The sequence below is a fragment of the Penicillium expansum genome, assembly GCF_000769745.1.
Source record: "Penicillium expansum strain MD-8 chromosome Unknown contig167, whole genome shotgun sequence".
NCBI classification, from domain to species: domain Eukaryota; kingdom Fungi; phylum Ascomycota; class Eurotiomycetes; order Eurotiales; family Aspergillaceae; genus Penicillium; species Penicillium expansum.
The window spans coordinates 42,538-67,512 of NW_015971534.1; the positions used below are offsets into that span (position 1 = coordinate 42,538).

The window sequence follows — 24,975 nt, forward strand, 5'->3', positions numbered from 1 at the left end:
AAACCTCTCTTCAACGCGGCCTCATAATGGAACTTACTTCCTACAGCGTCGAGGGTACTGATCAATTTGTCCACCGACTAGGGGAGTAAGTTCTTGGGTCTACACACTATAGGGACGAGAGAACTGACAAGACACAGATTTTATCCCACAGGAATCTTCTCCGACCTCACAATTTACACCACAGACCAAGCCTTGAAAGTACACAGACTCGTAGTCTGCAGCCGATCCGAAACTTTCTGCCTGTTCTTCTCCGACGTTCCCAGTGCAAGTCTCCCCAGAGCCTAAGCTCTATTATCCCCAGGCTCAGCTGACTTTAAGGGTTTCAGGAAAGCGAAGAGCCTCATGTTTTCGAAATAAAAGACGAACATCCACGCATCGTTGAAGCCATGATACGCTCATTCTACGGCCTACATTACGATATCAACCAATCCGACCATCAAATGTGTCCTATGTTGTTCAATGTCAAAGTATACTCAATCGCCGACAGATTTCAGGTAGAATATCTCAAAATCCAAGCAAAATTAACCTTCGTCACTCTCGCTCAAGACCACTGGAACTCGGACGAATTCTTGACTGCTGCTTTTGAAGCATACAAAACAACACCAAAGTCGGATCGAGGTCTCCGGGATGTGGTCGTTGCCGTTTGTCAGAAACACAGGAGGGAGCTGCGCGAGAAGAAGGCATTCGAGAGACTGGTTCAAGAAACCCCCGGGCTTGCTACCGATCTTGTGCTGCTTTCGCATAGGTGGTTGCCTCAGTCGGCGTCTACGAGAGTTCGTGTTGTTCAGTCTTTCTCTTGCCTTTCTTGCTTTGCGAAATGGCAGATCCAGGTGGGACTGGCAGAGTACTTCACGGCATGTCCGTTTTGCCATGATGATAAGGTTGGGGCTTTTTGAGGTCTATTTCGCTGTAATTTGAGGGATTGCCTCTTCCTTAAAGATATTACGGGGTTTTTTTCAATGTCGTAAGTTTAGTGGGAGTATTTGCACAAGGCAGAAGCATGTTTGTGTATCTCCTGTCATAAATACACGGGTTTTATTCGCGAATGCGGAAACTTGATACTCTCCAGTGTAGCTTGGTGCGGTTCAAAGTATATATTCACTTAGAACACCGGAAACATCCAGATATGTTTACATAGTGAATCATCATACACTTAGTATCAGCATAGCTATTATCATATGAAATAGATATCATAGATTTTAGTCGTGTCATGGATCACAGACAGCTGGACGTAGTATGTTGAGACCTACCTAAGCTATTGTAGTCTTGGTATACCAATTTTAGCCGGAGTTGCATTTAGCCGGGGATTAGCTCCTGTCTTATCTTCCCGTGATCGCTGCGATAAGAGGACAGCCCCATCTTTCCGAGTCGCATTCTCTCTTCATGTCAGCTCTCCATTGTGGCGACAGGATAGGCTGTGGTTTTCAAAATGAGTGTGGTCGTAGAAGATATCGAATTACCAGGTATTTTTTTCTTGTTTGATGATTGTCTTGACGAAACTGAAGCACTGACACCTCTTGTTTTTCTAGACGCGACTCTCGAGTCTCTATACCCCATATTCCAGCAATGCGATGAGCCTCTCACCAAGCGGCGCAAGACTACTAAAGGAAGCCCAAGGAGTCTAACACAGGAGAATGGCATATCAGCGACAGGGATTCCTCAGGGCTACATTCCATTGGCACGGTTGACATTGCGCATGGTAGGTTGCCACTTGAATCTCGCTATAGAGCAAAACGGCTGATCTATTCCCCTTTGCAGAAACCCCCGCATACGAGCACGCGCAAATACAAAAGGTCTTTCTATTCAAACCTCTCCACCTCCCGCGTTCCTATACTCCTAGATGTTCGAAGCGTTCATTTTCTCGACGATGATCTGAACAACACGCGACAACCAGACTCAGCCGATGGTGAACCCAATCGCATGGAACTGGAAATATCTAGTCTCGATGAAGAAGAATTGCTGATATATCCATGCGAGGACTTGCGCCTATTTGATCTCCTTGGACAACTTCAGGCCGCCAGCAAACTACCTCACGTGGACCAGTTCTTCAATGATGTGCCTACAGCCTGTTACCAAGCGCATCTGTGTGCCTTACCAGATGGAGCAACTTTTACTCTCGAGACGGTAGTTCTTTGGAGTGATTCTATCGAGGCTCCAGCTTTAAACCGTTTGACGGAAGCGGATATGGAAGCATTTACAAGATATGTGCTGCAGGAAAAATGTGTTCGCCCGTCAGCATTGACCAAACCACACGAATATCGTGATAAAATGCTGGGAACACCTCAACAATGGTCTCCCCGGGATTTCTACAATAATGTTCACGTTCCCAAGGTCACAGAGAGTTCGACGAATATCAAATGCCCTGATTTAAATTGCAAGCTATTCCCGTTCCAGAGAAGAGCTGTTCGCTGGCTTTTACAAAGAGAAGGAAGAGAAGTCGGGCCAAATGGCGAAATTATGCCCATCGAAGCACTTCCCAAAAGTGACCTTCCAGCGTCTTTCAATTCCACGAAAGATGCCGATGGACGAACCTACTACTTCAGCCATCTTTTCATGATTCTGACGACTGATCTTTCTGAGTGGCACGATGCCGCATATAATCTGAAAGGTGGAGTACTTGCAGAGGAAATGGGGTTGGGCAAGACAGTCGAAGTGATTGCGTTGATAAGTCTGAACAAGCGAGAGTCGCAGCCCATGAAGGCTGATCCCGACGGATTGAAACCTACTGGTGCCACTTTGATCATCACACCCCCCGCGATTCTTGAGCAATGGAAACAAGAGTTGGAAGAGCATGCTCCCACTCTGCGTGTACATCATTACAATGGAATCAAACGTGGGAAACAAATAACCGACGACATGATCGCCGACGAGCTTGCCGAGTTCGATGTTGTTCTGACCACCTACAATGTCATCGCGAAAGAAATCCACTATGTGGGTGCTGCTCCGCAGCGATCCCTACGGCACGAAAAGCGGTTCGTACAAAGGAAGACACCACTAGTTCGCCTCTCATGGTGGCGGGTATGTCTGGATGAGGCTCAGATGATTGAGAGCGGAGTCAGCAATGCGGCGAAAGTAGCTCGCTTGATCCCTCGAGAGATTGCTTGGGCTGTGACTGGTACCCCACTGCGCAGAAACATAGACGACCTGTTTGGTCTTCTTCTTTTCCTTCATTATGAGCCGTTCTGCTTTTCAGCCTCTTTGTGGAGAAGATTGTGTGTGTGTTTCGGTCCAGTTTTGGCAAAAATCATAAACACAATCGCTCTTCGGCATAGGAAAGGTCAGTTATTGGATGAGCTTCGCCTACCACCTCAGAAACGCATTGTTATCACTACTCCCTTCACTGCTATAGAAGAACAGAAGTACGCTCAACTTTTTGAGCAAATGTGCGAAGAATGTGGGTTGAACGCCGTGGGTGCCCCCCTTCGAGGAGACTGGGACCCCGAAGATCCTGTAATTGTCGAGAAAATGCGTACTTGGTTGACTAGACTCCGCCAAGCGTGTCTCTATCCCGAGGTTTCTTTCCATAACCGAAATTTAGGCTCAGGCTCTGGTCCTTTGCGGACTGTAGCCCAGGTTCTGGAAGCCATGACTGAGACCAACGAGGGGGCTATACGTACGGAAGAACGATCGCTCCTTTTATCTCAACTTCGACGAGGCCAGCTTCTAGAGAATGCAAAACGCCGCCAAGAAGCCCTCGTTATTTGGCAGAAAGCACTGGACCATGCCACTCAGCTGGTCGAAGACAGCAGGGAGCAACTGCGCCTACTAAAGATCAAAGGTGCTACCGATGACAATAACGGGGAGACTCTAGGAGTCGTCAATCCGGATGACAAGGATGATGATCAAAACGAAGAGGACAAAGATCCAGACAATAACAGTCGCCTCGGCCAGTGCCGACTGAAGCTTCGAGCTGCACTCGAGGTCCAGCATATTGCAGTGTTCTTCACTGCGAATGGATATTATCAAATCAAAAGTGATCCAAATTTGACCCAGCCAGATTCAGATGAGTTTAAAGCGCTTGAGAAACGCGAAGAGGAGGCTTACGAGGCCGCAAAGGTCATTCGCAAGGAGATGTTGACTGATATTTCCCGGAAAGTCGAGCGCTACATGAAAGAAATCAAGATTAAGGCACGAGACAGAGATTTCGTGAACATCCCGAAAATGAATCCCCATCTTTACAGCAAAGGAGTCGAGTCATACAATCTGCTCAGCAAGTTTGAAGATTTCTGCGACGCTCTGAACAAGCATGCTGAGCAATACAAGGAATGGCGGGATGTCATGACCAAACTAGTCTCTCAGTCGCTCATTGACCAGGAAGAAGAAGCAATGCTGGAGGGCGATGAGTATGAGCGGTCAACAAAACATCAAGATGAGATGTATGTCTACATGGAAGCCTTGAGGTCAATATACAGCGACCGCCATGACGCTCTCACCGGTCACACGAACACTCTCATTTCCCACGAAGCCAAAGCCGGAATCGTCCAGGCCCAAAAAGGTGAGGGGCCCGCTCCACAACTATTCCTCAAGATAATGGAAACTCGCAGTCAGCTTATGCCTGATCCTGATCTTGGATCGCTCCGTAGCATTGTCAGTGAGCTTCGCAAACTTGTGACATCGCTGGAGTGGCAAGCCGGCTCGGGCAATTCGCGTGCCCGTGCTGAGCATGAAATCGTCGAAATGGTCTTGAAAAATGCCGGTCAAATGATCGCCGAGCAACTGAAAGTATCGAGCAAACTGAATAGAGAAGTCGAAATGTTCCGCGACACCATGAACAATCGACTGGAGTATTATCGTCACCTGCAGCAAATTTCGGATACGGTGGCCCCATACGACGAGGAAAGTGCAGGCAAGCCGCTAGATGAATCCGCCTTTAGCCTGAGGTTGGGGCAAGAGGGAGTCACCGAAGAAAAGATTGCATCTCTCAAGTCCAAAGCAAGATATCTTATTCACTTAAAAGATGGTGCTACCTCCGACAGTAACGATCGAGAGTGCATTGTCTGCCGATCGACCTTCGAAGTTGGTGAGTATTCCTTTCTCTGTATGTATCCTTTGCACGCGGACTGACCATTCATGCAGGTGTGTTGACTGTTTGTGGTCACAAGTATTGTACTGACTGCTTGCGACTATGGTGGGCTCAACACCAAAATTGCCCAATATGCAAGAAAACGTTGAAGCGTAATGATTTCCATCAGATCACATACAAGCCACAGGAGCTAGTTGCACAAGAGGAAAAGACACATGTCAAATTGGACCACGAAGGTCATTCTCAGAATGCAATTTACAGTGACATCAGCTCCAGCCATCTTAATGAGATCAAGAAAATTGACTTGGAGCACTGTTTCGGAGTAAAGATTGACACGTTGGCCCGCCACATCTTATGGCTGCGGGAGCACGACCCTGGCGCAAAGTCGATCATCTTCTCTCAATACGCAACCTTTGCGTCGCAAGTACAGGCCGCATTTAAAGTCCATGGAATCGTCACCACCAGTATTGACTCTCCGAATGGAATTGAGAAGTTCAAAACAGACCCGGCTGTAAGCGGCCCGGACTATCCCTCACTTGAAAAAAATGAATACGCTGACGATTTCTAACCTAGATTGAGTGCTTTTGTTTTTATGGCAAAGCACAGTCATCCGGACTGAATTTGATCGTTGCAACCCATGTCTTTCTATGCGAACCACTCATCAACACGGCAATCGAGCTCCAGGTCATTGCGCGGGTGCATCGTATTGGCCAAAATCGACCAACAACAGTATGGATGTACCTTGTCTCCGGCACGGTGGAAGAATCCATATATGAGATCTCAGTAACCCGACGCCTGGCTCACATCATGGAGAAAGAGAAGCAAGCCAATAAAGCACTCTCGAAAACTCCTGCCGACGGTGATAGTGTCACTGAAGAGGCCATTGAATCTGCCAACTCGATGGAACTACAAGATGCCACTCTCACAACCCTGATGCAACGCGGCTCCGTAGGTGGCGAGATGGTGAAGAAGGACGATCTTTGGCAATGTCTCTTTGGAAATACTAAGCAGAAAGATAGCACTGAACCTTCAGCTGAGGCAGAAAGGGAGGTTAATCGATTCTTGAGAGGCGAAGCCGCTGAGCAAAGAATGGAGCGTTGAGACACGGATATTTACTGTAATTTAGAACATGTTAGGTCTTATTATGAGGTAGACTAAATGTTCACTTGCTTATTCTTCCCTCTTTTCTTACATACATATGTCTTGTAGACTCATCCATGTGACTTCATTTCTGATCGCAGCTGCCAGATATAGATGGCCCCTGCCAAGAAAGTGACTAATCATATCCTGACTAATCGATGGACCACCTGGGCAGGTGCCCCCCATACTGTTCACTTGATGGCGGTGACGTGAGTGCAGTTGCCTATATCATTTATTCATTTATAAATCTGGTCATCTCCGTGTTTTTCCCCATTGTGTCAATTTGATGCTACCCTGAAATATCTCTTCTGCAAAATATTTTCATTATGGCGGACTCACCGAGTCCTGAGGCTCGCGAGTTGAGCCTGATAGGCAAGGTGGAATTCAGAATTGCCATGGCAGACACAGATGAGAAGCTTCAGTCTCTACTTGGAACATATCTGCCTCCTTTGTTGCTGAAGCTTGGGTCAGACAGCGTGGAGGTGCGCAACAAAATCATCTCGGTCTGCCAGCATGTCAACACCCGAGTCAAATCCCCCTCTATTCAGCTGCCCGTGGCAGCATTATTGAAGCAGTTCAAAGAGCAAAAATCTCAATTGATCAGACACTTTGATCTCATCTATGCCCAGCAAGGTATTGATCGCCTCGGTTCCGAAGCCAGAGTCGAAATCCTATTGCCCTTGCTCCAGGGTATTTCGAAGATCGGAACGTCACCCACTCAGGGTGCTATCGTATTTAATCTGGTCTTGCGTCTATTGCCACTTCTCAAGCTGCCATCAAAGGGCAGTGAAGAAGATCAGCGCCTGAAGGCCCGACTCGGTCTATCAGACGAAGATACCCAATTCTTGTCCTTTTGGCTGGCGAAGTTGTTACTTCTTACCCCTGGCGCCAGGGAAACTTCAACATGTCCAGGTCTATCTCCGGACGAGTATAGCTTCTTGAACAAGGGTGCCCCCGGAAATGAGACATGGAACCCTTCTACCGATGGTGGCTTGAATCTGACCGAGACGAAAGTTACTGCCCTTCGATTCATCGGAAGCGGTGCCTTCGAGGATCCACACCGATTCCTGCCTTCACTGATCGCTTCTGCTGATGCCAACTCCCGCCTTGCTGATCTTGGAGATGAGACTCTGAAGCGATTTGCTGCGGATATTGAAAATCCCGATGTTGTGCAGGAGTTGTATGATTTGTATTTCGGCACCGGTGGTGCTCCTCCCGTGCGTCCTCCACTCCAAGTGAAGCTCCTCGTATTCCTGGGGAAGTCCATCAAAGCTACTGCAGACCCCCAGCGGATAATGAGACTCATTGAAGATGGGCTCCTTTCAGACTCTGCTAGATCCTCTCAGGGGCTACAAGCGTCGAAACTACGGACCCAGATTTTTACATTTACTACTTGGGTTGTTCGTATGGGCACACCATCTGATCTTAAACAAATCGCGCCCAAACTTATCGCAGGACTGAGGGATTTCATTCAATCTCAAGGATGGCCTAGTCCGGCAGCTAGTGGACAGAAACTACCCACAACAGATCTCAGCCTGCGAGGCCTTGCATACGAGAGTATTGGTATCATGGTCCCCAAAGTCGATTTTATGTCCCAAGCCGATGCTGTAGAGAACTTCGAATTTGACCTGGTCCGATGGCTCTTTGCTTCCTTGAGTGCTGATGACTCGAGTCCTCAGATATTCGTCAGCATCGACCAGGCACTAGGAAGCATTCTCAATTCTTCATTGGACAGCCACGACAAGACCTTCCAGGACCAGCTGCGTCCATTCCTGGTCCGTCAGATGAGCATGCAGCCTGGCGATATCGATCCCGACACTGGTTACCGTGCTGCGCGAGGTGTTCAGTACGCCGCAGTGCGTTTTGCGAATCGATTCTTGCCATTTGGCGATGTGGTCGCGCGTTGGATTGATTTGATGGCCATTGCAAGAGGCCCAGAAAGACAACAAGAAATCGTTGAGGAAGGAAAGAAAGGCCTTCATCCTTACTGGTACCGGCTCCTCAATCCTGCCAAGGATGGGAAATGGTCAGCTTCCGCGGCAGCCCCAGTTCGCGACGAATCCTGGTTCGACTTCCCAAAGTTCAACGAGGCTACTCGTTTCCTGTTTGGTTCGGGAGGGCAAGAGGAACATTTGAACGTTCAGGCTTTGTCCGCGTCTCAACTTCTGTCTGGTCCCTACAAAGGTTCATTTATGCCTGCCATCTCATTCCTTCGAAATACCTTGCTCTGGGAGGCATTCTCAGCCTCGGGGGTTGCTGCAGATTTAGAAGAAGATTGGGACAATAAGCTAGAAGTGCTCCTCTCCACCAGCGTGGAAGCCCGCTCAGCCGTGAGAAAGTACATTCGAGAGTCTGCAAAGGAATCTGTTTTGGCATTTTTGTCTGGTACCCTTGAAGGTCTGGTAACCGGCGAGCGTGAAGGCCTGCGGCAATGTGGTGTTCATTTCGTGGAAATCTGCTCGCTGGCACCCAATGACGTTGTTGAAAACTTGATCTCGCGTGCGGCATCCTTGATGGAGCCTATTTGCAGCAACAATCAAGAAAACCAGGGTATTACTGCTCGAGCATTTGGAATTCTGGTTTCGCATCCTGCCTTCTCAGAAGAGCAACTGAAGAGTTTCATCACTCAACTGACTGCTACCATCCAAACATGGAATACCGCTATTGGCTCAGAGGTCATGCGAGCCCGTGGGGCGATTTTAGCACTCTCGTATTTGTTGACTCGACTTGCGTACCGTGGTCTAGTGAACCGAGCCCCAGAAGCACAAATCAAGCAGTTTATTGAGACTCTCTTTGATATTCTAGATGTTTCCCGGGATACTCTGCTTCAAAGGACCGCCCAAGAGGCGATCGGACAGCTAAGTCTATCTGGCGTGCTGTCTCTTGATATTATCACCGAAGATGGCTGGAAAAAGATACTGGAAAAATTATCGCGCGACGCCAAAACCGAGAATCAAATCCCTATCAGTTCTCTGGGGCTGTTGACTATGACCTTTTCCCGATCTGGTTCGGATAGTACCTTGTTCAACGATTTCCTGAGTTCACTCTACAGTCTACATGAAATCCGCAGTCCCGAAGTTCAGTTCACTGTGGGCGAGGCCTTGAGCAATGTTGCTGTTGGTTGGGATTCTCGCGCTCTTATCCAAGACTTCGACATCGATGCAGAGTTCCCTCGCTCAGACGTCCCGCGCTCGGTATTTTCAGTCATCTGTGACAAGGTTATTGCCGATTGCATTGCGCCCAAGCCATCTCTGCGGAAGGCGTCTGCAATCTGGCTGCTGTCCCTGGTTAAGAACTGCGGTCACATGCAGGAAATGCAAGAGCGACTGCGTAAGTGCCAAGCTACTTTCAGCAGCCTCCTTGGAAACCGGGACGAGGTGGTGCAGGAGACTGGAGCGCACGGACTTAGCCTTGTATATGAGATCGGTGACCAATCCCTGAAAGACGATCTGGTCCAAGACCTGGTCGAGTCATTCACCTCGACTGGCCCCAATCTCGGGGGTGGCAAGATTGATGCCGATACCCAGCTATTTGAGCCTGGGGCCCTCCCCACCGGTGAAGGGTCGTCTGTCAACACCTACAAGGATATCATGAACCTTGCTGCCGAGGCTGGTGACCCCACTCTGGTCTACCGGTTTATGTCACTGGCTTCAAACAATGCTATTTGGACGAACCGTGCGGCATTTGGCCGCTTTGGAATCAGCAGCATCTTCTCTGATTCTAGCGTCGATGGCTATCTAGCGAAAAACCCTAAGATTTATCCCAAGCTTTTCCGTTACCGGTTCGACCCCAACCCGAACGTGCAAAGATCTATGAACACAATCTGGCAAGCACTAGTTAAGGACCCTACTGTTGTCATCGATACCCACTTTGATGATATCATGCAAGATCTACTCAAGAGCGTTCTAGCTGGTCGAGAATGGCGTGTTCGGCAAGCAAGTTGTGCTGCCGTGGCAGACTTGATTCAGGGTCGCCGCCCGGAAAAGTACGCCCAGTATCTCGATGAGATTTACAGCAAGGCTTTCAAATTACTGGACGATATCAAGGAGTCTGTCCGCACTGCCGCGCTGAAGCTCTGTCAAACCATTACCAATTCGGTCATCCGCACACTCGAGACGAGTGGCACGGAAAAGCGCGCAGGTACTCTACTCAAAAGTGCGATCCCCTTCCTTCTGAGCGATAAGGGACTAGATTCTAGCGTGGAAGAGGTGCAAGGATATGCCATTGGTGCTCTTATCTCAATGATCAAAAAGAGCCCTGGCAACTTACTGCGCCCACATGTTCCCAATATGCTGGAGAAGTTCCTGAGTGCGTTGAGCTCTCTAGAGCCACAGGCTGTCAACTACGTCCACCTCAATGCCGACAAATATGGTCTCACCGGTCAAGAGATTGACAAAATGCGCCTGTCCAGCATCCGCACATCACCTATGATGGAGGTGATTGAGCGGTATCTGATTGACAACCTGGATGAAAGCAATCTCGATGAAATGGCACAGAGACTCGAAGATGTGCTTCGGTCGGCCGTGGGCCTGCCGTCAAAGGTGGGTTGCAGCCGCGTTCTGGTGCTGCTTAGCATGAAAAACTTGGTCTTCCGCCCATACGCCGACCGATTTATCCAAATCCTCACCAAGTACGTGGTGGACCGAAACGACACGGTCAGCGCCTCGTACTGCTCCTCCATGGGTTATCTGCTGCGGCTCGCTTCGGACGATCGGGTTCTCAAGACCTTTGAGTATGCCAAAAACCTTTATCTGACAGCCGAGGATGCCACGCCACGCGTGATCTCCGGCGAGATCCTGTACTCGGCATCCAAACTGTCCAACGATCGGTTCATGGCATTTGCGGCGAGCGCCTTGCCGTTCGTCTTTGTCTGTAAACACGATGGTGACGAACATGTGAAAGAGCAGTTTGAGAAGACATGGCAAGATAACGTTGGTGGATCGCGTGCCGTATCGCTTTACATTCGCGAGATTGTGGGGCTCGTTTCGGACAATCTGGATTCCCCCCGCTGGGCTATCAAGCACACGGCCGCCCGGGCGATTGCGCAAGCAGTTTTATCGCTAGACGCGGAGATTGACCTCCCGACCGCTCAATTGGTTTGGCCAGTATTGGAGCGCGCTCTGGCGGGGAAGACATGGGAAGGTAAAGAAGTGGTGCTTAAGGCACTAGTGAAATTTAGTGGGCAAGCTCAGAAGTTGTGGCAAGCCAATGATGAGTTGAGGAACTTAATGAAGGTATGGGCTGATATGTCGCCACTTTCCCATGATTCTAATTACGAGTCCAAAGGGTTCGAACCATGCAACTGAGGCTAACGCATGTCAGACCATTACGGTTCGCGAAGCGAAGCGAGCTAACCTCCTCTACCGGCCGCATGGACTGCGCGCAATGGGCGAGATCGCACAGGCCCGCAAGGAACTCAATTTCATGGCGGACGCATTAAAGATTATTCCGGGGGTGGTGGAAGAGATGCAAAACCAGGACCAAGACCAGATGGAGATAGACTCGAGGAATGGGCGCGGCTCGACCCAAGATGACACCCTTGCGGCGTGTGTACAATGTCTCCTGCAATGTTTCAACCCCACCGCCGGTTCGGGTGAAGGTCAGTCTAAATCCCCCTAAATCCCCCCCTAAAATTACACCTCAAATTGTGGGAAGCCCCTAGCGTCGTTCCTTGCTAACACTAACCACAGTGTTGGGAAAGTACGTGGACCAGGTGACCGGTCCGCTGGTTCAAATCCTCCACCTTGGTGGACGACAGGTCGTGAGCACGGGCTACGATGAGCTCCGGGCGTTCTTTACACGAGTGGATCAGTGGATCGCTTTACCGGATGCCTCCGGTGAGGAAATGGCCGTACCCTTGACTGCTCTCGCGGAGAAGATTCTCACGGGGGAAGTTGACGGGTCTGTCGAGGCCATCCGCAAGGGTCGTGCAGAGGCCATTCTGGCGTACCTGAAACTATGCTCGCATGCCCAAGCGGGTGTGCCTGACACACTTATCGTCCGAGTTCGTGAGTGGAGAGCCAGTGAGCGATCCGGACCGGTACAGCGTCTTTTGGACGAGGCCCTAGCTTTCCCGAATTAAGAATCCCACGTGGTTTGGGATTTTTTGGGTTTGGGTTTGGGTTTGAGTTGATTTTATTTTATTTACAGGTCGATCATGAATGATGCTTATTTCTTAACTTTTTTGGGCTATATTTTACGGGGGGTTCGATACGAGGGCTAATAGTAATCGTACCAATGGGAAGTGATTCCCGAGGGAAACAGTCGACTCCGTAAAAAAGCCATAGACAAGTTAAAATTCCTGTAAGAAAATGCTCCCAAGTCTGCGCCACTCGCTTAAGTCTCGGCCAAGTCCGTTTGGAATGCGGAGAGTCCCAAAATGTCTAAACCTGTCCGAACCAGTCTACACTAGTCCAAACTTGACCCAATTGGGCCAAAAGTGTGATCTCTTCGATTTTCACCTCAGCAAGTCGATCCAGACCGGGGGTCCGGGCCGATCGAGACTTTAGTTTCCCCAGACGCTCTTCTTATGTAGATTCCTAATTGAGCTCATTCTTCGGCTCCGATTCAAAGGGATAAGCCCTGATTTCCTCATAGTTCATCTCGACGTGGCTTCAGCCAGCCCCTTCCCGTCTTTTTTTCTCTCACTTCCCCTATCCATCTCTCACTATCTCACTATCTCACTATCTCTCTCTGTGCCCTAGTTCCCCTTAGTCCGTGACAACCCTTGCTAAGGGTAATAATAGTAACTTCCAAGAGTTGTCCACATGGTTGGCATCTGCATGCCATTTATTTATTTATTTTGTCTCTCTTTTTTTTCCTTGTTTTTTGGCTTTTTTGTTTCCACCCTTTTTTTTTTTTTCTTACTATTTTTTCCCCTTCGCCTTTTCTCTCCCCTTAGCTCTCTATAGTCTGCTTTTTTTTTCCAAATAAACGAGACGAATAATTTGAATAAATCAAATATTCACATATTCATATATTCATATAAATAATATAATATAGAACATAGAATATTATAAAATATTATAATTTTATTTTCCCTTATTCCCGCCACCCGTCCAAAATACTGCGCCCATGAACCTATGCATTTTTCTGATGGGAACATACATCTAGCCTTTCTCTTTCCTTTCCCCCCCCTCTATCTTCTATGTTATAACTTCTTTTTTCTATTAATTTACCTTCCCCCATATTCTTTTCTTTCTTTAGCTTTCTCTTTTCTTCCCTCAATTGAACCTTTAATATATATTATACCGGAGTACCCTAGTAAGTTTATTCCAATTCAGCCTGTCCGTACATCAACTGATCATAACATAGCCTTATGACGACCAGTCTGGTCATGCAAAACAGACGGAGCAAAGTCTCTGGGAAACCTCCTCTGCGGTTACCCATCATTGCTCCCAAGGAAGATCTTTTTGATGCCTTTGCCAAATCCGAAAAGACCTTGATCGCTCCACCGCGCATCCGATTGCCTCCGCGATCTCGTACCGGTTGCTGGTAAGTGATCGTCTCTATATTTCCACTCGACCTTGAATTCACACTTATTTCATCTAGGACATGCCGAGTGAGTTTTTTTGGGTGTTTTTCTTAAATACGAAAAACAGTTGATTAATTGGTCATTTTTCTTTTTCTTTTTTCCAGAGCCGAAAGGGTAAGGGACTGACTTTGGATAACTCTGTTCCGGAGGTCTCAATTCCGTGGCTGACACACATTCCCTAGTCAAATGTGATGAAGGACACCCGCAATGTAATGTATGCATTCTTCACGCTTTGGCTAATCTCCACTCATTTACTTATACTTCTTGACAGCAATGTACACGTCTAGGCCATACTTGTGATTATCGCCCACGCCTAGCCTTTCGCGATGATACCCCTCGTATCATGGGCCGCATGGCCGATGTGAAGACAAATGGCCATGTCGTTTGGGATCGTAAGCACCTTCTTTTTCTTTACTTAAAGAGGGTTTTCTTTTTTTTTCTTTAGTACTAACTAGAGTAGTCACTTCGCCAGGTTCCAATGATGAGAGAACCGATTATTTCTCTCCCGGCGATTCCCTTCCGCCCTTTTCCCTCCTCACTTCGGACGAAGAGCGGGAAAAGAAAGCAGAGGCGTTTAGTCCAGGCACGTACCATGTCGTCATGACACCAGACAGTTTCGCCTCCCTGCCAGAGTATGCAGACGATGCACTTGAGAAAACTAGATCAAATCCAACCAGCGAGTGTAGGAGCTCGGTGGCTAGTAGCCCTACGAGTGCGACCAAGGGCGACTCGAGTGTGAGAGGTGAAGATCCTAATGTGGTCATTTTGAGGACTTTTGAAGACGCTACTCGTCGCTCGCCGTCAAGTGGGAAGATTACGAGGATCTCACCAACGTCGGAGATCTCAGATCCTTTCTGCAATCTGTCTCTCTCGCCAAATTTCACTTCGCTTCCTTCGCCGGATGTGAAGGTGGAGGAGATGACTTTCCTGGACCCGAGGCTTGATCAGCAAAGTCAGGATTCTACGATCTTTTCTCACTTCCGTCAGGTCGTATGGCGGCAGTTGTTCCCACATGACGTTAGACTGGATGATTCTTCCGGATCTGACAGTCATTTTATGACTCTTAGCATGGACTTCCTAGAGCAGGAAGCCACTCGTTTCCCTCCTGTAGGTATTCCATTCTTTAGTGCATACGATCTCCGTTACTAACTAGAATCACAGCTTTCCCACGCTATGATGGCTGTATCAGCCCTTAGTCTCTCGCACAGCGGCACAGGTCACAATGTCGATGCGCTACAATATTATCAACAAGCTTTCCCTTCGCTCCAAGTCAGCCTTCGGAACAACGATGATCTCGTTTCCGACGGACTGTTCCTTACCCACTTCCTGCTTCTGATCTACGAGGTAAGCGGTTCTAGTTGTCATTTCTCGCAATCTATATACTTACATCCCTCAGATCGCAGCCGCCGAGCCACACGGCTCCAACCTCTGGTCTCACCATATCTCCCGTCTCCTTCACATCGCCTTCCTTCGCCGCGCCAAGTATGGCCAAGAACCTCACCCATTTATCCTCTGGTGGGTGTGCCACATCGACCTCTACGCCCTGTTCAGCGGAGCAGGCACGGGAGAGTTTGTACGAGCCGTCATCGATCACCAGATGCTCCCTGGATCGGAATGTCTTCTCTACCCTTCTGCCCCAGAGGGCTATAGTGTAATTTACTCCGACGAGCATGAGAGTCTACCTGTGATCATGCGTCTGTACCACGACACATTCCGGCTGGCTGCTCAACTTGGGTTCTTGGCTAGTCGGCTTCGTCACGAGAAGCAGAACGTGCCTTTTGAGGAGTTCGATAAGAGATCCCAGGAATTAAGCGATCTGCGCCAGGCTTTCGGGAGATTGTGGGAATCTCCCGATGTTGCCTTCTTGCATCAACACCAGGATAATCTCCCGCGGCGGTCTCGGGAAATCATGCAGCAGGTTAGTCTTTCCGCTTTCGCTTTTTCCATCTATTCGAAGACAAAAAAGCAAAACTAACTCTTACTAGTCCGCTACACTGTACCATGTCTGTCAACTCTTCTCCTACAGCAGCATGTGGCCTGGACAACGTGTCGAGTCCGAATTCTCCCCCGATGCAGAAATAGACCACCACGTAGGAGAGATCTTGCGCTTAGCCGAGCGAACTACACACACTCGACGCGCTGATCGACACTTCCTCGTCTTCCCCTTGTTCCTAGCAGGCGCTACGGCATCAGCTAGTGGATTGAAGATGATGGCGATGGAATTAATGACTAGCATGGAAGACGAGGAAGATGGCATGGGTCGCAATGCGGCAACAACTCGCGCTATCCTGCAGATTGTCTATGAGCGACAATTGGAGCGACTCATGCATGTGGGTCACACCTTAGATGTGGATTGGTCTGACCTGATGGCCCAGGAGGGACTTCAGATGGTTAATTTCGGGTTTTGATTGGATAGTGGAGTTTTGATTCCATTTTTATTTTGGATGTTTTTGGGAGGTTTGAACAGCATTGGCGCTAATAGGGCATATTTGTATTTTTGGGACTATGGACTATGAGGGTTGTATGTTAGCATGATTGATGATGGATATGGGCTGTATGTATAGAAACGAACATGTGGAATTTAATCATCCGTGGAACTGCTCGGGCCGACCCATAATTAGAATGTAAATATATACCTACATACCTGTAGGTAGGTATCAACCTGGAACTACATCTAGTTACTCCATCCATATATACATAGGTAGTACTATAGTACTACAGTACTACCGTAGTATATAATATGCAGGCCCCCAGGCAGCAACTTGTGATGATTCTCGTCACCTGCGGGGTCAGCGTCTCGCCCAACTTGGCGGCTACAGAAAATCTCCCTGATCCTTCTTCACCTTTTCTTTTTTACTTTTTCTTCTTACTCCCGGACAATTTCTATGAATAGATGAGATAGCCCTGGAGTTTTTCCCGTGCCCCGCATCTACCCAACGATCTTCGCGCTTATCTCCGTAATTGGGCCTACCTCGACGCACTCTGCTGTGGCTGGATTCTGTCTTCTGCAGCTACAAGCCTAGCCGCAATTTCTCAGCCATGAGTAGCAGCAGCCGTGCCCTCCATCCCGAGGAGCTTTTCCTCAACGACCGCCCAGCAAGACAAGAATCACCCACCATCGGCCCTCTACGCATCAACAAACGGGACTCATCATCTCCAGCATCGGCCGCGGGCTCCAGTCCCCCACCAAACGCCCCGCTCCCCTACCCAGATGACCGTCAACGTCCCCAAATGCGCGCCTCAAGTTCAAATGACCGATATCACGACAACATTAGATATGGGTCTCCGCCAGCTGGTCCTGGCTCTGGCTCCGTGAGTCCAAACGAATACCCAACAGCGCTCCGGCCGCGGGACGGTCGTGAGCCCCGAGTCGCAACACTAGCCGAACGAAGAGGCGCCGCCCCAAAGCCGCTGCCTGAATCGCCTAGCTATGATGCGCCGGATCGCGAGGCCTTAGCTGCAAGACCGTACCCTCGACCCCCGGCAAGTCAACCACCCGGCCCACCAGAGCCACCATCAAACACAACTCAATACGATTACCGTCAACAATACTACCCGCCCCCGCAACGCCAAAGCTCAACCTCTGCAGCCCGTCCCCCGTCAAGTCTCCAGGCCCCGCAAGGCCCGCTCAATCGCATCAGTTCCACATCGACAACTCGCGCCCAGCGTGGCTCGCCCCCGCCGCCAGAGACTCCGATCGTTGGACCGGGCCAGCAGCCCGCTTCAGATATCGAGGCTCGCTATGCTGCTGCTGGCATTGCGGGTACTGGGACCCTGCAGGGTATCCAGTCGCATAACGTAGCTGCGCAGAGACGGGCAGAGCAGTACTCCGGACAGCAGCCGACTTTCCCACAGCAGCAGCAGCAGCAGCAGCCGCCGCCGCCGCAGCCGCGCCCGTGGACTCCGACTGAGCAGCCGGGCTCGCAGCCTCATGGCCCTCCTACGGTTTATCAGGGTGATGAGGTAGTCACTGATAATAGTCAGCAGTCTACTGTGCATCCCGGTCAATATAGTAGTCCGCCGCCCCAGATGCCGGGGTCTTATGGCACCCCGCCGCCTCAGGTGCATCCGGGTCAATATAGCAGCCCACCGCCCCAATCTCATCCAGGTCAATACAGCAGCCCGCCACCCCAGGCTCATCCGGGTCAATATAGCAGCCCGCCACCCCAGGCTCATCCGGGTCAATATAGCAGCCCGCCGCCTCAGGCTCATCCTAGTCAGTACAGTGGATCCCCATCCCAAATGCACCCTGCATCTGGGCAACAGCAACAGCAGCAACAGCAAGAACAACCGGGAAGAGTTCCACCAAACGCTTTAGAACAAGACATGGACCGGATGCGTCTCAGCTCCTCTCCTCCTCCTGCCTACTCAAGTGTATCTGGTCCTTCTACTTCAAATGGGTATCCCATTGAAAAGTAAAGCGGTGCTGCGGCCGCGGCCGCAACGGCAGCAGCAGCTGGAGCTGGAGCAGCAATGATGCATCCGGCCTTAGTAAATCAACCCAATCCTGCTACAAAAGCACCTTCCCCTACACCAGCAGTCTCACCGCTGGACCACCCCGCTTTTGCAAATGACCAGAGACAACAACAGCAACAGCAACAGCAAACAGGGCAGTCCCCACAGGCGTCTGTTGCTAATGATTTGTCTGGTTTCCATCATCAGACAATTCAGGTGACTTCTCCGGGGCCATCTAGCGCAGGTCCAGCGTCTCCACCACCTCTTCCAGAGGGATGGATTGCCCACATGGATCCAAGCTCGGGGCAGTATTACTATATCCACTTGCCCACGCAATCCACTCAGTGGGAGTTCCCGAAGGGACCTACGCCGCTTAATCTCAACGACACGCCCTTGTCCCCAGTGGGAAGTGTGTATAGTGCCCACCCGCTAGTTTCTCCGGGTCTGTCGGCTTTCGGGAAGCCTCTGGCGTCGCCGGGTGTGCCTTTGACCCCTGGCTTTGAGAGCCTACAGTCTCCCATTGTGTCTGGCTTCTCTGGGCCCCCACCGAGTAGTGGTATGGATCTGTACAAAAACGCTCCAACCAACGGTGTCTACTTTGGTCCTTATCTGCGCTACGCCAACATGGATATCGAGCGTGGAATATGGATGGGATCTATCCTTCTTGTGACAGATGCCGCACAGCCACCCACGATTCACATGCACCAGAGTCTAGATCTGTCTCCAAACCCGAGACAATTGAAGGCAGTTAACATTGCTGCCCATCAACGTTGGACTTTCTACAAGTATGAGATTGATCTGCAGATGGACGATGCGGGTCCTGCGAAATGGACCTACGCTATCACTTCGCACCTTGGCTGCACTCGCTATGAGTTCCTTGTCGCTGGTCGACACGAGACTAACTGGCGGTTTATTGCTACCTCTGGAAATGACTTCTCGCTCAATGTAAATGCTGGTGAGCGGGCTCGTCTGGGTGGCGTCGGTTACATGTGGAAGGATATCATGCAGAAGCACAATGAGATCGGAGGTTTCCACGCTCAGTTATGCCTGGGTGGTCAGATCTATGCGGATCGCATGTGGAAAGAGATTCCATCTCTCAAGCAGTGGTTGACTATCAGCGGAAAAGAAGCTAGAAAGAACGCCCCTTGGACAGCGGCTAACCAGCAGGATGTTTCTTACGCATACTTCCATTACTATACCAGCCACTTCGATCAACCCCACATCAGGGAGTCATTCGCGCAGATTCCTTATGTCTGCCAGATTGATGATCATGACATGTGAGTCATCCATGCAGCAACCAACAGTAAACGAGTAGCACTAACATGTCCACAGCTTCGATGGATTCGGCTCGTATCCTGAGCACATGCAGTTCTCCAACATGTTCAAGAACATCGGCCGCATCGGTATCGAGATGTACCTCCTCTTCCAGCATCACACAACCCTCGACATCCTTCGCAACGTCAGCAACGACATGGACCTCTTCACTATCACTGGCACAGGCTGGCACTTTGTTAAATACCTTGGTCCTGGTGTCGTCGTCGTCGGTCTAGATTGCCGCTCAGAAAGAAACCCACACCAGGTCATGGCCGGTCCCACGTACCAGGGTCTCTTCCCAAAGATTGCTATGCTCCCACCCAGTGTGCAACACTGTCTCTGGATGGTCGCTGTGCCAATCATATACCCCCGTCTAGAGACGGCAGAACACATCGTCCAGACCGTTGCAACAGGAAAGCGAGCCGTGACTGGCGCGTACAATGTGCTAGGCAAGGTAACCAGCTCGGTAGCCGGAGTAGTCGGCGCCAAAGACTTCGTCGGCTCGGGCTTCGACTCTGTGAAGCGAGCCGTAGGCAAATCCGGGCTGATGGGTGGTATACTGAGTCCATTTGGCGAATTTAGCTCGATGGACGAGCTACGCGACCAATGGACGCATGAGTCAAAGGTTGGTCCTCCTTTCTTACCAAAACCACAACCCCCATCCTATCCAACCCATTCCATTCCATACTAACCCAAAACCAGGACCTCGAACGAACATATCTCATCCGCACACTCCAAGGCATCGCACACCAAAAATCAATCCGCATGACCTTCCTCTCTGGCGCTGTCAACGTCTGCGGCGCAGGTCTCGTCCACGACCCCTCAAGCCCCTCAGACCACAAGACAATGTACCAACTCATCGCCTCATCCGTCGTCAACACCCCGCCCCCATCGTACATCATCAAACTCCTACACAGCCACAGCAAGCCCCTTTATATCCCCTCCAACGGCCACAGATCCTCCGGCCAGGTGAGCGATACCAAGGAAGATATGATGGAGATCTTCCAAACAGACGTCAACGGCCAGGCGCGTGAGTACCGCAAGCTCATGGCGCGCAGGAACTACGTGGCTATTGTGGCTTATGACCCCGAGGCGGTTAATCCTTCCTATGGACATATACCATCCGGCGCTAGTAAATTGAGTCTTGCGGCGGACTTCATGGTGCAAGGTGATGGGGCGCTTGGAAATGTGGTTAAATTTGGACCTGTTATTGTGCCGAGTTTGGATCAAGGTCGCTGAAGATTCTGAGGTTTGACGGTCTTTCTTATATGTGACTTGAAGTTCCCTTTGGTTTTGATTTTTGTCTTGTTTATTGCACAGCATTCTTATTGTTTTTCTTTTTTTCTGATGGTTCTCAATTGGCTCTTTTTGGCGTTGCATATCCGCTCGCTCTTGTCTTCCCTGCTCCCCTAGCCTGTTTGATTATATTGAGACAATTATACCGCTGTTCTGACTTGATTTTTCGCTACTTGCAATTGCTTTAGAGTAACTTAGAGGAATGATAGATATCAGATTGAAATAAGGTCATTTCTCGTAGAGCAAGGTACCTGATAATGTACACAATGGGGTATCCGCATATCAACCAACGCCAGTATCCACCCCGAATAGATAGATATAGTCTACCCAGTTGGATCTCCCCCAGGAACACAAAGCCCAATCCGCCAAAAATAATCCCGATGAGCATAAAACAGTTCCCAAAGCCGATACCTCGCCGGTATAAGCGACCAATCCCACCGAAGAGGCGATAATCTATCCTCACAGTCAGCAATATCTGGACTCTCATGTCCCAAAACAGCCTGCTCCTCAGACACAGCACTACCATCATCACCACTCAACCGACACCCATTTCCACCAGAATCATACCCAGCCAACCCAACAGGAACATTCAAATCCCGATATAACTCAACCAAAACCCCCTCAACCCCGTTACCCGCAATACACCCAGGATCCTCCCAACCAACACAATAAACCACATCCTCCCTCCGCGGCGGCAGTCCCTCCTTCATAATAAAAACCTCCCCGGAATGAGGACTATACCCCCACTCAGCAAGCGGCAACATAGGAACCGGATCACCGATATGCGTAACACGACGAAATCGCATCCCCCCCTCAAGCGGTGGAATCGATATCCCATCCCCGAGCCCGAATTGCTCGTCGAGGAATGCGGCGAACGCCGCGTTCCCGATCATCGGCTCCCCGAACGTCGTCACCGTCGCATCCCAGCCCTTCAGACGCATCTCTAGTCCTGCTAGTGCCGCGACAGCGCCGCCAAGGGAATGGCCTACTAGCGTTATAGCGTAGTCTGGGTATTGTTGGCGGAGAGTGGTGATGGCTGGGAGGATTTCAGTTCTGGTGTGCAGCCATGAACGCATGAAGCCCGCGTGGATGGTGCAGTTTTCGCAGTGTGGACCTGCGGGGACTGGGATGGTGCTGGTGGTGTTTTCTTCCGGGTCTGGGTAGGGGATGTAGGCTTGGGGATAGGCGGAGAGGTCGATTATTGTGTTTGTTATTGAGTAGGTGCCGCGGAAGGCGAGGATTATTTGTTTGGCGGACGGGGTGTGAGAGAGGGCTATGTAGCCGCATGAGTCGGAGAGGAGTACGCCTGTGTTCCAGGTCTGCGGGGTGGTTGGGTTGGGTTAGTGGGTTGTGTGTCTTTGTGGAGATGAGTGTAGTGCTTGGGTGGAGGTGGGTGACTCACGGTTACTAGTTCTAGATCTGGGAACTCGTCGCAGCGGCTGAGGCACTGGAATGGTTGTTGTACTCCTGTTGTTCCGACGCAGTATGAAATGTCCACTAGCCGGGATAACTCTTCCAGGGAGTTGAATAGATCGGTTGATACATGCTTCTTGTTCTGGGCCGTGGCGAGGCTCAGGAAACAGATGTATAGTAGTAAAGGAAAGAAAAAAGTGCTAGACATGGCTCAACATATTTAATTGGTAGGAGGGGGGGGTTTAAGTCCATCTTTAAAGGAAGAGAACAAGCCCGTGTGATGCGGAGACGTGACTGGAATCCGGGGTAACCCCATTATGTCATCCGTTTCCTTATTGGTCGATACATGTCGATCAAGATACCGGGGGGAGCACATGGGTCTACAACTACAACGTACGGGAATGCAATGACCTTGTAATCTGAATGGTCACGAGGGACTGAAATGTACTCGAAGAAAGCTATCCAATACTATATGCATGCTGACCATACACCAAGGCCAGCATTAAAAAGGTAGTTCAAATCAGGCGGTCCAAATGACAACACGGCCGTCGACACCGCTCGCTGTAACAATATATTAGTCTCTCGTACGTTTCGGATTTTCAGTGGGACAGTCTTACTGCTGAAGGAGCTCACAACCCCGTTGGCTTCTTCGTGAGCCCGGATGGTGTGAACAGTGTTCTGGTGGGTAGACTTGAGCTTGGTGTCCGCCTGGGCCTGGCCCTTGAGATCCATCTGCCGGAACATGTTCAAAGCAGACTCCTCGCGGGCACCCCCGGCTTCTCCGGCCTTACTCTCCAGAGAGCCGGCAAGTTGCCATCCATTCTCATCGCCGCGGAAACGGAAGGGCTCACAGTCCTAGATATGGTTAGCACAAGCCGTTGTATTACTGAAAAAAAGAAACGACTTACATGTCCAGCTGCGATAATCTCGGTCTCGCCGTTCCAGATAAGGCTGTTGAGCGGCAGCAAACGGGTAGCGATATTCAACATCGCCCGTGGGGGCTGCTCCGGGGCGCTAGGGTACACAACAGTCACACTGCTATCGTGTCCAGTAAATGCGAGCGCGTTACCACTGGGAGAGAAGGCGACACCCTGGATCCAACCAGCAGTATCGTTCAGGTATTCGCCACAGATGGTGTTGAAAGGAAGACGCTCTCCCCACGCACTAGGCTCCGGGCGGGTATCGATACCCTTGATGAAGCTCGAGAAGACTCGGGCGTGAGAATCGGTCGATCCGGCTGCCAGCAGGACGGAATTCGGGTGCCACGCCAGAGTTGTAATAGTACTGCGAATAGGCTTCTTGATGTGCTTCGAGATCCACCAGTCGTTCTCCTCCTCAAAGTAGCAGACTGCAATCACTCGAGCGCCGGAGCCGACGGCGAACTTCTGCTCCGATGGAGACCAGCGCACAAAGGTTGCGGCACGGTTGATTCGGAGAAGTACCAGGGTAGGCTTCCATCCGGTCGGGGTTTGCTCCCAAACGTAGGCATTTCGGTCTATAGAACGAATGCCGGTTAGGTATTGTATATCGTATAGTAAAAGGAGCTTTTCTAAAACATACCCTGCGAGCAAGTGACGATTCGGCCACTGTTGGGAGCAATATCAACGCTGGTGACGGTCTTCTCGTGGCCCTTGAGCTCATCACTCAGCGCGAACTTGTTGCCTGATTGTTGATACAGCTCCACATTGTTCTCCCGAGCGACAGCAAGTGTCTTCTTGTCGGATGAGAACGAGTGGTCTGCAATTGGTGCGTGGAAGAGATGGTGAACCTGAGGAGCGGCCATATTGGAGATAATAACGACAGGAGGATCTCTCTACCGTCGTGCTTGTGTACTTGATTGTGTAGTTGCGGGACCAGGAGGGGAGCTGGCCCCGGGGGTGATGACGGTGGCGCTTAGTAAGGGAGCGCATCACATGACCCCAAGCTACTTTTATGTCGAGGTTTTGGGTGGCCGTGGACACAGCACGCGATTGAGCTTCATTTCCCCATACCCTATCCCATTTACTCCTTCAATCAGACGACAGTCTCTCTAACCTTTCTAATCGTCTGAGAAATGGCTTCAAAATCATTGCCCGCCCGTGGAGGCCCTGACAGCAAGGCCATTGCTACCGGCCCTCCTAACCAGGCGTGAGCTTGCCCTTCCAATTATAGCAGACTATCGTGTATTGGTGCTAACGATTTTTAGGCTCTACTGCACAAATTTGCCCGACAGGAGAATTCAGAAAAATGATCTCCGAACGGCACTCTATGCCCTGTTCTCCACATACGGCACCGTTCTCGACGTTGTGACCATGAAGACCGCCAAAATGCGAGGCCAGGCCCATATTGTGTTCAAGGATGTCCAGGCTAGTACACAGGCACTGCGGGCTTTACAAGGATTCGAATTCTTCGGGAAACAGATGGTATGTAGTCAATGTCCTTCTATCGTCGCAACCCCCGCTCATTCAATGGTTGTCCAGAAAATCGTTTACGCCAAAGGATCATCAAATGTCATTTCCAAACTTCGCGGCACATACGTTGCGCCAGTTGAGGCTGCGCCAGCCCCAGTCACGACAGACCTCCAAAGGTCGATCTTCGGTGGTCCTCCAGGTGCACTCCCTGCACGACCCACGACCGGTGCCAATGGAGAGCCCCAGGGCTTGAAGCGACCGCGTGAAGAAGAGAGCGACAACGAAGAGGCCCCGATGGATGAAGATAGCGACGTGCCTATGGAAGCTTCCTCGGATGAGGAGTAATCTAATGAATGGGGCCCTGCTAGGGACTGAGAGAGACTTGAAGTCCTCGTTTTGCATTTGATTTT

General features: G+C 50.3%; 7 protein-coding genes across 7 annotated transcripts; 6 read left to right on the plus strand and 1 right to left on the minus strand.

The window, feature by feature from the left end:
* Window positions 1–26: 26 nt before the first annotated feature.
* PEX2_051120 (uncharacterized protein) lies at window positions 27–6,124 on the plus strand (the record flags this gene model as incomplete). Its single annotated transcript, XM_016742387.1, has 7 exons — window positions 27–85; window positions 138–198; window positions 327–858; window positions 1,530–1,699; window positions 1,759–5,020; window positions 5,077–5,534; window positions 5,597–6,124. The coding sequence occupies 7 exons, from the start codon at window positions 27–29 to the stop codon at window positions 6,122–6,124; spliced, it is 5,070 nt and encodes a 1,689-aa protein (XP_016592827.1).
* Window positions 6,125–6,489: 365 nt separating this feature from the next.
* PEX2_051130 (ECM29 family proteasome component) lies at window positions 6,490–12,245 on the plus strand (the record flags this gene model as incomplete). Its single annotated transcript, XM_016742388.1, has 3 exons — window positions 6,490–11,397; window positions 11,486–11,762; window positions 11,854–12,245. 3 exons carry the CDS (start codon window positions 6,490–6,492, stop codon window positions 12,243–12,245), a joined length of 5,577 nt encoding a protein of 1,858 aa, XP_016592828.1.
* Window positions 12,246–14,040: 1,795 nt separating this feature from the next.
* On the plus strand, window positions 14,041–16,105 carry PEX2_051140 (uncharacterized protein; the record flags this gene model as incomplete). The annotated part of the gene is made up of 5 exons (XM_016742389.1): window positions 14,041–14,089; window positions 14,158–14,804; window positions 14,859–15,041; window positions 15,094–15,615; window positions 15,683–16,105. The coding sequence occupies 5 exons, from the start codon at window positions 14,041–14,043 to the stop codon at window positions 16,103–16,105; spliced, it is 1,824 nt and encodes a 607-aa protein (XP_016592829.1).
* Window positions 16,106–16,736: 631 nt separating this feature from the next.
* PEX2_051150 (uncharacterized protein) lies at window positions 16,737–18,116 on the plus strand (the record flags this gene model as incomplete). The annotated part of the gene is made up of 1 exon (XM_016742390.1): window positions 16,737–18,116. One exon carries the CDS (start codon window positions 16,737–16,739, stop codon window positions 18,114–18,116), a length of 1,380 nt encoding a protein of 459 aa, XP_016592830.1.
* A 54-nt stretch (window positions 18,117–18,170) lies between these two features.
* PEX2_051160 (WW domain protein) lies at window positions 18,171–20,705 on the plus strand (the record flags this gene model as incomplete). The annotated part of the gene is made up of 3 exons (XM_016742391.1): window positions 18,171–19,429; window positions 19,485–20,091; window positions 20,169–20,705. The coding sequence occupies 3 exons, from the start codon at window positions 18,171–18,173 to the stop codon at window positions 20,703–20,705; spliced, it is 2,403 nt and encodes an 800-aa protein (XP_016592831.1).
* A 380-nt stretch (window positions 20,706–21,085) lies between these two features.
* On the minus strand, window positions 21,086–23,958 carry PEX2_051170 (Lipase, class 3; the record flags this gene model as incomplete). Its single annotated transcript, XM_016742392.1, has 6 exons — window positions 21,086–22,081; window positions 22,165–22,333; window positions 22,660–22,736; window positions 22,809–23,030; window positions 23,084–23,670; window positions 23,736–23,958. 6 exons carry the CDS (start codon window positions 23,956–23,958, stop codon window positions 21,086–21,088), a joined length of 2,274 nt encoding a protein of 757 aa, XP_016592832.1.
* A 270-nt stretch (window positions 23,959–24,228) lies between these two features.
* On the plus strand, window positions 24,229–24,910 carry PEX2_051180 (U2 snRNP complex subunit MSL1; the record flags this gene model as incomplete). The annotated part of the gene is made up of 3 exons (XM_016742393.1): window positions 24,229–24,302; window positions 24,361–24,577; window positions 24,635–24,910. 3 exons carry the CDS (start codon window positions 24,229–24,231, stop codon window positions 24,908–24,910), a joined length of 567 nt encoding a protein of 188 aa, XP_016592833.1.
* Window positions 24,911–24,975: the final 65 nt, after the last annotated feature.